The sequence below is a fragment of the Megalobrama amblycephala genome, linkage group LG16 (genome assembly GCF_018812025.1).
Source record: "Megalobrama amblycephala isolate DHTTF-2021 linkage group LG16, ASM1881202v1, whole genome shotgun sequence".
NCBI classification, from domain to species: Eukaryota; Metazoa; Chordata; class Actinopteri; order Cypriniformes; family Xenocyprididae; genus Megalobrama; species Megalobrama amblycephala.
The window spans coordinates 8,235,690-8,248,247 of NC_063059.1; the positions used below are offsets into that span (position 1 = coordinate 8,235,690).

At 35.8% G+C, this 12,558-nt stretch overlaps 1 protein-coding gene across 1 annotated transcript; it reads left to right on the top strand.

The window, feature by feature from the left end:
• The first annotated feature begins 2,359 nt into the window (after window positions 1-2,359).
• LOC125249410 (galactose-specific lectin nattectin-like) lies at window positions 2,360-4,394 on the top strand. The gene is made up of 6 exons (XM_048161691.1): window positions 2,360-2,593; window positions 2,738-2,805; window positions 2,971-3,059; window positions 3,441-3,566; window positions 3,746-3,857; window positions 4,034-4,394. Exons 2-6 carry the CDS (start codon window positions 2,745-2,747, stop codon window positions 4,099-4,101), a joined length of 456 nt encoding a protein of 151 aa, XP_048017648.1. The 5' UTR covers window positions 2,360-2,593; window positions 2,738-2,744; the 3' UTR covers window positions 4,102-4,394.
• Window positions 4,395-12,558: the final 8,164 nt, after the last annotated feature.

The following is a 12,558-nucleotide window of genomic DNA, read 5'->3' on the forward strand; positions in this document are numbered from 1 at the left end:
AAATGACAACATGGTGTAAGCAATGAGAAGGGATTTGTGTCTAGAGTTTTGCAGTGACAGTTCAACAAATCTGATTCATGTGTCAAAACAGGGGAATAGTGTTTATAGTTTAGGGAAATGGGTGTGCTTTTTGATAAATGGTGTTAGGGTTTTGAAATTTTAGTTCAAATGCCTGGTTATAGTGTTTAAGCAATTAAGAAAAACTGTAATGAAAGTTCCTGTCAAAAAATTAATTGTATTAAAAGGGCAGCTATAAAAAAAAGCCAGTGTTGAGCAGCAAACAGGTATTTTCATCTTCAGAAAGATCTTTCTTCCTCCCCATATTGCATGAGAACTATGACTTGCTTAATAACTTCTAAGTAGGGTTTCCATAGACCTGGCAAATTATTTTGTACCAGTTATCTATAAAGACATGGATAAACCAACAAACAAACTTTTTCTTAGAAAAAACTAAAATCTGAATGTTTATTCTACTGAAATCTTACTGATATGTCACTTATAATATGTCACGCATAACAGTTTGGAACACAGTGTATTCTTATATGTTACATAATTGACAGACAGCATTGCCAATTATGTCCCAACATTTGAGCATTTCACCATCTGAACATTTAATCCCAATATATTGTTTCTTGAGTTTGCACAAGGTAGGCTCAAATTTTTTGCTCCATAAAGCAAACAATGTGTCACTCTTTTCAGAAATGTTGTGCAGAAATGTACAGTAACCAGACTATTGAAGCTATTTAAAGCCTTCTAAATTCTGTTTCATGCTATTCATGCAAATGGAGACTTTCCTATCATACCATTAAACAATGAAAATAGACTTACCCATGCCTTAGTCAGAAGGTCAGCTTTAATCCATTCACAAGATCAACTGTGAAAAAATGTCCTCATTCTGCTGATCGGTCAAAGTAAATTTCAGAAAACTCACTGCAAGGGGTCCCGGGTTTCGGCACCATCTGTAAGGGTGGTCCGCCTACAGGGGTTCAGGCTGCAGGGTTGCTGAGTGACTAAAGAAATGTTACCAGCAAGATGTTTGAAAATTGTACATTTCTTACAGAGAGTGCCAAAGAAAAGGAGCCGAGAATAAAAGAGCCAGAGCAACAGTTACAATCTTCTTTTATCCCTTCATTGACCATGTGACTGAAACCAAAATATGAGACATCCAAACTGACCAATCAGAAGATTAAAACTTCCCCCACTGTACTAAAGGTGTGACAATTCGTAGACCCCCAATGTACACACATCTTGGCCTATAGGCCTTGATCACTATCAACACCTTTGTGCCATTGAAATGGCCCTTGTAGCAAGAGAGGGGGGTCGAAACAGTAAAGCAAATGTCTTTGCTCATTTAAAAATATCTTTGGATATTTTCAATCTTACAAGGAAAAGGGCAGACTTGAATAAATAGCAACACAGTAGCAAACAATACACAATAAAAAACAAAAATTAATAGTTAATCTAAAGTTTGAACATTTATGAGTAGGTTAAAACATCTTTATTTGAACGTGCGTTGTGTGACCATTTACACTAACAGTAAGCCTACACGTTGCTCAAACACAGTGCTAAAATAAAGGAATTATATATGGTTAAATTTGACCTGCTGGCAGTTTTAGGAATAAATGCTCTGTTTTTTAATCTGGTTTTATCTGTTATGTAGGTTACATTTGAAAAACAGCCATAAATTTTACCCCGTGGCGGTTCTAGTGTTAAGTATATTGAGTACATGTACAGTATTAGACCTTTCTGTCAGTACAAGTCAAGTATACTTCAGTGCAATTTTAAGTATATTTCTGAGAAGAACGTGACAGATATGATATCTATGGATAGGCACGTTCGCTGGGCCTTGTGTCAATAAAAGCTTTTATTGTACTAACAAGGAAGTTTTTAGTTTTGAAATTTACAGGAAATTATTATAGTACGATGACCTCTTACATATCAAAAGCTCAAGGAAAAGTTTCTCAATTCATGACTCCTTTAAAAGAAGTATACTAAAAGCACACTTGAATAAACTTCTTTTTCATAAGGGATATAGTCACTGGCCAATAGAAAAGTTAAAATTGTAGCACTGTACCAAGTTAAATTTACTTATTCTCTTTGTTCATTTTTCTTAACTTAGTTAATTCTATACATGTGAAATTTACTTAAAAATATTAGTGCAAAAACTTGCAAAAGAAAAATTAAGAAAAAAATACTTTTTTTTCAGTGAAGAAAACCTTGAACTCTGATACACTCACATGTAAACGGGAACTCGACAAGCACATTTGAACATTTGATCTCTCTTAATTGTTAGAATAATTCTTAATATGCCATATATGGTAAAGTTTGATCTTTAAGTATGATTGGTTGCCCAGGACATCCTGGATTTTATTTCCTGATCCTGTGTGTATAAATATGATACTTCTTTCAGTAAATATGCGAATGTTATGGTACACAGGCTCTGTGTCAGCTTGATCATTCTCCCTAGATATTGATAGCATTCAGGATTCAGATAGTCTACCTGAAAATTAATCTAACACTTAACACTTGTACACATTTGAAATATTATAAAATCTTCCTCTGAGATTCTGAAGGCAACAGCTTGAAAACCAAGGTGAGTTTTTGGAACAGAGACCTACTGAATACATTTTCTACCTAAAGTATTTTTGTTCTTTGTCTTTTAATGTATTGGAGAATCCCCAGTGTCCAGCATATGTGTGCATGCAGACATTTAACTTTTCCTGCTTATTCATTTCAGGTTCATCATGGCAATGCTGAGAAGTTTTCTGCTTCTTTTCATCATCTTTTCCATGGGGAATGCACAAGGTAAACAAGCCTTATTTGTAAAAACCCTTGCTATTTAAAAACATTTTGGAAATGTTTACAGTACATGCACATAATCACACAATCATAAAATAAGCTACATAAATAAATGTAAAAACATTCTTTGTTGTGAATACAAGAACTCTAATGTTTATGTACTGGATGCAGCTGACCTTGATTGCCCTGATGGATGGGCAATTTATGGGTTCCGATGCTACAAATACATCTCTCAGCCGGCTAACTGGATCAGAGCAGAGGTAATGTTACACTTTATATTAGTGTCTTTAACAATAGATAGATAGATAGATAAATAGATAGATGATTAAATAGTAAATTATTATTTAAATAAATTAGTACAATGTAAAAACATGTATGTACAATAAGTGCATTGTATCAAATGATTAATTTAAATGTTAGTACATATTAGTTAAAGACACTTAATATAAAGGGAATGGTGATTCTTTTATAGTAAAACTTTCTTTTCTGCAAATAAAAATACAGAAAACTGATACTGAGCAAATAATCAATCAGAGCAGACTTTGTTTGAAAATGTCTAACATATTGTTTAAAAAACACTTATGATTTTTGCTTAATAAATTAGATTTTGTATTGACAATAAAAAAAATCTGTCTCTTTAGAGAAACTGTCAAAGTCTTGGTGCGAATCTCGCATCTGTGCGTAATAAACTGGAAAATAATTTCCTGCTGAGTCTGTTGCCTACTCCTTCCACACGTTCTTGGGTTGGTGCTCATGATGGTGTACAAGTAAGTTAAACTGTGTCCTAAGGAGACCTGCTTGTTTGTCTAAACTGAAATTTCTGTTTTAAACAGTAAAGGCAAAGTTTCTAATTAAGATGGTTTGACTTAACTAGAACTTTATTAACTTCTTTCTGAAGTCTGACTACAGTAGTGCACTCTTTGTATTCACTCTCTCCACTCTTTAGGACGGACAGTGGTTGTGGAGTGATGGAACTGTGTTCGGCTACACCAACTGGTGCACTGGAGAACCTAACAACAACCAACAGCCAGAAAACTGTTTGGAGATAAACTTTTCCAGTAAGAATACAGTCTGTTTTTTTAAATACTTTCAATTATAATTTACAATATTATAATTTCATATCATATGGTAACAAAGTCTCATTTGGATTTTTGCCTCGAGTTAAACATTTTGTTTTATTTTGATTCTAACACATAATGATCAGAATAACTTATTTCATTATTCCACCCTACAGCTGACCGTTGCTGGAATGATGCACGCTGTTCAGACTCAATGAGCTTTATTTGTGCTAAGGACCTGTGAGATCATATGAAGTCATCCTGCTCCACAGTTACTTTGATTGAACTACATTTACTTTTCCTGATCTTATCTTTACAAAAATGTTATTCTGAAAGAAAACCTCTTCTAAACTTTAATCTCTTCTTAATATCTTGAAAAATTTCTCAAATTAATAAAAGCATTGACAAATCATGTGCATTGTGGACAATCAAATTCATGTATATAAAAGTACAAGTATATTGTGTAGCACGGTTTGAGGTTATTAGAAAGGCATTACAGTTTTTTTCAATTGCTTACATACTTTTGTCCAATCTTTAGTCACATTTTCATAACTCTAAACACATTTAGCACAACATCTGTCTGTTGTGGCCATACCATTAAAACAATTCATGTCGTTTTCACACAAAATGCAGTCAATTAACACGTTACTAAAATGCTTAAATTTTCTTTTCATTTAAGCTTACCCCATACCAAAATCATGGATCTTTCTCATCTTACTTGCAAATGCTTAAACACAGCAAGTCAGAAATGAAGACCCAATGTTCCAATCGTTAAATAAAGTATGAAACCTATACTTTTGCAACAACAGCAACTCAAAAGTATTGAAAAAAATATATAAAACAAATACTGAAACAATTGATAAGTATTTTTAATTAGCAGATCACTGAAATATTGAGAAATAGCAGATTCAATTCAGTTGGAGGCTTCAGGTGTTCAATTTCTTTCCATTACATGGACACGCAGTAAAATCGGATTTGTTCAGTTTGAATCGGATTTGTTCAGTGTGTATGAAGAGCAACACAGAGGAGCAAAAATAAAAAAAAAATATAGCTGCAAGCAGCGACGGGGGGCCCAAACCTGGTTGCATCGCCAACCCGGTGGCTTCAGGGCAACTGTACACAGCAGGCAATAGGCATTTAAAGGGGGTAAACATAAAAGGATATTATAAAAGTTATTTGAATACACCACATTTACTGCAGCAGCTAGTGCCCATTTGATCACAAACCACAACAACCACATCCATAAGATTTTTGATGAATTTAGATGAATTTCATGTCATAGAATGTCATAAGACAATTTCAAATGAGTGCAGAATATCATTCTAATCTGCCATGTCTATGTTTTTCTTAGACAACCTCCATAAAAATTCCAAAGCATATTATATACTGTTATTTGCTCAAACTCCACAGTTCTCTGAGAAATCTAATCCAGTCTAATGCGAATGTCTGTGATTGCTGATGTTGTATAATCCTAACACTTCTCTTCATGTGTTTTTAGACCTCCCTGAACTATCGTTTGTGCACCAATCTTATGCACCAAAAGCATGCTTTCATTTAATTTCAATATGTGTGGTATAAGATGAAAAAAAAAAATAAATAATTAATTAATAGAGCCAAATCACAGAATCTGCAAAGACAATTTTAATATCAGTCTCAGGTAGTAGTAAGGTACATGTCTAGATTTTTCTGCTCACTTATGCAAGTTTATTTTAAACAGCCACTTTTATAAAATCAAGTGAAATATACTTACAGTTTTTTACAGACGCTAGGACACATTTCTCAATACTTAGGTCACTTTTGTAAAACTCTTCACACAGTGAGCACAACAGAAGTCTATGTGGGCTAAACTGAGGATCAATTATCATTGCTTTGGCACAAAATGCATTCAATGACTACATCTCTCAAATTTCATGAATTCTTTTCTCACTCAGACACAACAACTGCCAAAACTCTTTGTACGTACAGGCCAATTTGCACATGCTTACATACTGTTTTCAAAACTGTTAAACTTATGTTCAAAACAATAACATAATACAAAACTGAATAAGACAGCAATTTGCTACATTCATACAGTAATATTTTAATGAAATATATTTTAAATCTTAAAATTAAATGCTATAAAGACAATTGGACCAACCACAGCTGATTCTCATTGTATTTTGTATTTTGGAATTATTCAGTGCAAAAAAATAAAAATAAATAAACAACATAAAATATTGACGAATTCTGCATCATGTCTGATTCATTCCAGTAACATATATTGCAGTGAATTATAAACAGAGATATGTCCTTGTTTTACACAAGAAAACATTGTATAATGCAACATGTTGTTAGTGTTTTTTAGGTCATTGTTTTGTGGGTGACAAAGTGTGTTTGTCAGCTGTCAACCTTTGCTAGTGTTCTGGAAGAATGAGTTGATTTGAGACCTGAATAAAGTGTTTTGGTAGTTGTAGTGCATTTTGGATGTGAAATGAACTGCTTTGCCAAACTGAAAGTTGGTTAGGAGAACTGTGTGAAGAGTTTTGCAAAAGTGACCTAAGTATTGAGAAATGTGTCCTAGCGTCTGTAAAAAACTGTAAATAGTGATTTATAATAAATTTGAATTATATCAATAAATAATTAATTTAAAGACATGTGTTGTACATAATGTTTGCAAACACAGCACATGAAAGATTTAAGTCTTGTATGTTGTAACTCAAATGACATTTGAAAAGTAGTCCTGTCCAAATAGTGATATAATGTCATGGTTCAATTTCAAATGAGTGTGAAGTTATCATTTGCAGTTCAATATTTCTATAAGTTCATCAAAGAATGGGTAAACACACACACATACACACACACACAGGTTTGTACTTCTGTGTTGGTGAAGACATTGCATAGACTTCCATTGATTTTAAATCGGGTCAATGATATTTTCTATCACCTAACCCAATCCCTACTCCTAAACCAACCCATCACAGAAACATGTAACCATCACTAGATTTAAATAAAAACATATTTTGGCTGATTTATAAGCCTTTTAAAATAGTGAGGACCAGTCAAATGTCCTCACTAGTGGGTTGTGAAAGTATTCCACAAAATAAGTGAGGACATTTGGTCCTCACAAGTATAGTCAAAACAAGTACAGAGAGAGACACAGACAGAGACCCTCACACACACACACACACACACACACACACACACACACACACACACACACACACACACACACACTCTCTCACACACACACAAGAGTCAGACTGAGGGAGTGAGGAGGGAGTGAGGGGCGAGGGGGAGGTGGAGGGGGGGTACCACAGAGAGGGAGAGAAAAAATTCACATTCAAACCAAAATATCGGTCTTCCTGTTGTTCAGAGCTAATGACTTTAAATTAGAAAGTTGTCTGGCTTAATGAGATCAATGTGTGTACTGAGTTTGGTGACTGTAGGATTAAACTAACCCCCCACTTTTTTCAAAAGGTGGCGCTATAGAGGCCCTCCTTCCTGCCCGTTTTTGAGCCTTTGCCCATGTCTACTGGATGACAATCCTGACATATCAGTCACAATTTGAAGCATGCTAAGTGTCTCAAACCCATCCAAAACAAATATTGAAGTTTTATCTGTTGCTATGGCAACAGTGTTTGAAAAATATTAAAAATCTTTTTACAGGTCTTCATTCGTTATGTCTTGACATTATTCTAATGAAGTTTGAAGCAATTTCGGTAAAAATTAGAGGGTGATCTTAAAGCATTTTGAAAATAACACACTTCCTGCTGCCAGTTGATGGCACTATAACTTTGACTCACAATAGTCACATCCATGTGATCGGCTTCCTTCAATGAGCACACAGCTGAAGTTACATAAACATCAATTAATGTATGCAGAGGTTATAACACATTTCCTGTTTACCTTTTCTTGCCATAAATTTGTTGCTTCGTCACGGCCAAACCGTTTGAGATATCAAAAATCCGCTTGCAATTTTACATCCTCAATGTCTTGTCTTCATTCTGACCGAGATTGGTGGTGATCGGATTAATCGCCTAGGAGGAGTATATCAAATTCCAGAGCGTGCATTTTTCAGATTCCAATGTGTGTGCCAATTTTCAAGAGTTTTTGAGCACGTTAAGGCCCCCAAAAAGCCCCGGATTACGGAAAAAAAATAATTCTCCTTAGAAAAACAAAAGGGCCCTTTGCCATTACATTGGCTTGGGCCCTAATAAAAAAGTCTGGGTAAGTGTCACAGACACGCCAGGCTCCAACACTGTCCAATCACAATACTCTCTCTCACCCGAATACTGATCACACGCACCTGCATTCAATCAGCACGCTCATCAGTCACCACATAAAAGACACTCACACACACCCAGTCACTGTCTGGTCTCGTTTGTATCAAGACTTACCTTCATGCTTACCTCAAGGACTCCAGTTGATCTACTTACTTGTCTCCAGCATCTCCAAGTCTCCTCCTGTGTTTCCAGTCTGTGTGTGAGTTGTCTATCATCTCTCAATGTCTAGTGATGGGAAACTGAGGCTTTCTGAAGCATTTGAGGCTTTCATCAAATTGTGCGGAAAAATGGTTCATTACTCGAAGCATTTAACACAGTGCGCATTAGCAACATCTGGTGGTCAGACCTGTTTTCTCCACCATATCTAAATCATCGTGGAGCAGATAGGGTTTGAAAAAGCATGTGACCAAAGCTTCGGAAGTCCGTGACAGTCACTCTTGTCTTGAATCAGTTCTATCAAATCTGATGTAATCTTATCTAAATTAATTTGTGACAACGAGACCACCACTCGTGTAACCTGGTCAAATGATTCACATACTGATCAATAATATAAAATATACAATTATGTGATCATAATTGATGTGAGTAGTTGAGAAAATATTTTGGGTGAGCTGTTTAACCCTTATGTTCTGTTCGGGGTCTCGATAAAACATAAATGCATTTTTTTATGCATCAGCTGAAGCGCCAATTTTTTCAAACCAGCTGTCTTGACTTTCCGATACTGCATGGCGTTCGAAGCTTCAAACGTCATCAATCATGTGGTAATGTCATTTCGATACAAGCATCGCTACAGTGTGTGATACAGTAGTGCTTTGAAAACTGTGTCGGAGCATCGAAGCCCCGGTATCAACCGGCCCATCACTAGTTATGTCTTTCCACCATCGCCAGGATCTTCATCACTGCAATCACAGGATAGTATCATTCATCTATCACTCGTCATTCACTCAAAGATCTTCTACATACTCGCCTGCACTTCTGTTATCTCTGCTGTGTCTAATAAACTACCACTAACTGTACTCTTCAGTCTCCGACCCTTCTGTATTGTAACAGTAAGGAAGAGAAATAGATGAAGGAGAAGAGAAGTTGGATCAGGACAAGGGAGAAGAGGTAGAGGAGAGGAGGAATAATGTGTGCTGGTCTGTGCATCTGTTTTTCTTTCACCTATGAAAGCTTGTTTCTTGCCATGAATAGAAAATAATGGTCTTTCCGCGCTCATGGGCAAAGGAGTTTCTCTGAAAGGCTCGCGCGAGACTGAACGGAACGCGGGAAATGAAGTATATCCGGGCCTTAACCGCTCTAAATTGTAATGGACTGGAGCTCACGTTCACATCGGGAACACGGGAGCACCGCGAAGCGACCGCAAAAGGCACTTTCACTTTCACGATCAAAGTGCACACCACTGATAAGCATTGTAAATTAAGTATTACAGTACACACATACCAGTTAAACGCACAGATCTCCTCTCGTGCGTCCTCCACTGGATGAGTCAATATCACTTTCGTTTCTATTTCAGATATCTCTTTTATAGATGCCATCAATGCTTTTGCCTTTCAAGATGTAATTACCGAAATCAAAACAGTCCATAAACTATAAATCCTCACGAAAACTTCAGTCAAGCCAGCTCGCGCGTCAACCTGAGAGATCAGCCTCCTTACCTTAAAGCTTAAAGTGTCTTAAACTGCCCCTCAAAATTCCTGTGCACGTCCCTGTTTGTTACTTTCGTCTTTTTTTTTTTTATTTATTTTTATTTTTTTTATTGCACTTTCTAAAAAGTAATGACTCACTTCTGTTGCCGAGAATGCACATTCAACACTCAACCAAAAATGTAGAATGGCTTACATGTACACATTCTAATATTACTGCAGTAAAAGGAAAATGAATTATAAAAAACAATGGATCTCATATTTTCTCCAGGTAGAACCAAAACACGACAAGAAGTGCAGTTTTCATAATGTCATCAACTGTTAGTATTTTGACAGTCATTGCACTTTGACTACATGTTCATGTTGGATAAATTAGTGTTTGCCAGAATGACTCAGGGTTTGCTGTGTTTTGATAGTATATGTTGAAAAAGGTTTTTAGCGTTTTGAAATGTACAAATTATTTAAAAAAATATGGTTTTGGGCAGGAAATTAACTATTTGGCTAATTGTGTGACGTATGTGTTACTGTGTTAAGAGTTTAGAAAAAGTACTTTAAGTATTGGTAAACATTTGTTAGCAATTGAGGGAAAAACTGTAAATGATGTCATCAGGGGAGGGGTTTAAGTTGCACTCAGATGCTTCATCATTGACAAACACTAGAAGACATTTTGCATGCTTGTTTCCTACAATGGATTGTAAGCAAATACAGATGCAGTTATTTTACCAATTTATAAGTTCCTCACTCCACTTGATGTCTTGTCTCATATATGGATAAGCACTACGTCTTTGTTTACCCCGATGTCAAGCTCCACGACAACCTTACCTTGTTGTGTTCCTGGATCGTCTTACCTGTGGTTCCTGTCCCTCCCTGGCTCTCCGTTGCTTCTTAACTCGTTGTTTGCTAGATCGCCTGGAAAGGAAACAAAGACTGCATCAGTAACAGATAAGCTGTACCAAGACTCTCCTATACCAAACCCACTTACCTGGACTGCTTTCTCTGCTGTGTTGATCATTTGTCTGCTTTCAATAAACCTGCTGTTATTTACATCACTTACCTCTGTGTTCCTCGTCTGTCCGCTGACACTGATAAACAAATGCTAAGGCTTGGGTTGCTGAATATTAGATCCCTTTCTTCAAAAACACTTATTGTAAATGATATCACAGACAATAATCTAGATTTGCTGTGTTTGACAGAAACCTGGTTAAAACCAGAGGATTACAATACTTTAAATTAGTCTAGCCATCAAGGTTAAGATCATTGACACAATCCTCGTCAGAAAGGCAAAGGGGGATATCTTCAGTATTACTCAAGACTTTCAAATATAATTACTTTGAAGTGATTGTGCTTTATGTAACGCTATGTAAGTTGATATTTGTGCTGGCTACTGTGTACGGGCCACCAGGGCACCATACAGACTTTATCCACAGCCTGTACTAACGCCGGTAGAAAATTCTTTGATAAAGTCATTGTTGTTGGTGATTTTAATATCCATGTAGATAATGAAAAGGACGCATTGTTATTGGCATTTACAGACATTCTAAACTCTACTGGAGTTAGACAACACGTGTCGGGACCCACTCATTGTCATAATCATACCTTTCCTGATCAGTTTCATTGCCTTAACATACCAGACAGCTTAGAAGCAGTGGCTCCTCTGTGCTTAAAGAAGATTAAGGAGATAAAGTTAAGTCTCATCTATTAATTGTGACCACAATTGTATATGAGCAAACTGCTCTGCATTTTAATCATCTCTTTAAACTCTCCCTTAATTTCAGGAGAATTATTTGACAATAGTTCCTCATTCTATTTTAATAAAGCAAGTTTTTTGTGGAATGGAGGAAACAGCTGTAAACTACTACTTATTTAGCTATATTACAATGATAATCTTACAAATACATCAGCATGATGTATGGTATCATAAAATTCTAGACTCCATATATGCATATCTCTAGTAATGGTGCATAACATTTCACAACCAACGTCAAAGAATTTTTTTATCTTGATATCTTAGTCTCATTTTACTAAGATATCAAGGTTCCTGTAAAATGTTTGTTATATGTCTGTTCAACCTAGTCAACCAATCTTGTTGGCAACACAATGCACGGGTTATTTTAGCTAGCAAAAATAGTACAGAGTAATATCTTTGTTGACATGCAGTTAATATTTTACTTTATATTCATTTATCTATTTTGCACTCTTTGAGCTCCCACTCAAGGTTTATGTATATTTTTAATCTGTCTGAGCCAGAACATAACTCAAATCTCATGAAAGTCTGTTCAGCCAAATGATCTAAATACAGTTGCACATATCTGTCCTATTAATTGTAATAAATCTAATTAACAGGGTTTTGCCCTGGTTTTTGCTTAGTTGGAGTCTGACCCATGATTCACCACAAATTAACACAACACTATTTAAAAATGGCAGCGTGCCTGATCTAATATGACAAGGAAAGAACAGAGCAGGAATGGATTTGTTTCTTCACTTATTTATATTTAACTTGGAGGCCAATAATGGCAAACAAGTTGAGTTGAATCAGTACGCACTGGATTGTGAAAATCACACCACAATTGGAAACCCTACAGCCAACACTCAGTATTGATCGTCAATCAACTCTTCAGAAAGGATATTTTTCGTGGCCACAGAAAAATAACTCTTTCTTAACATGTAGCCTGTAATCACAATCGTTAAATCGCAAACACAACTAATCTAAACAAACACATACACAAATCATGCATTACTGTGTTACTTTAGTGTGGTTACTGTTAAGCGTGGTGGTGTAACGGAAGTATTGTGCAA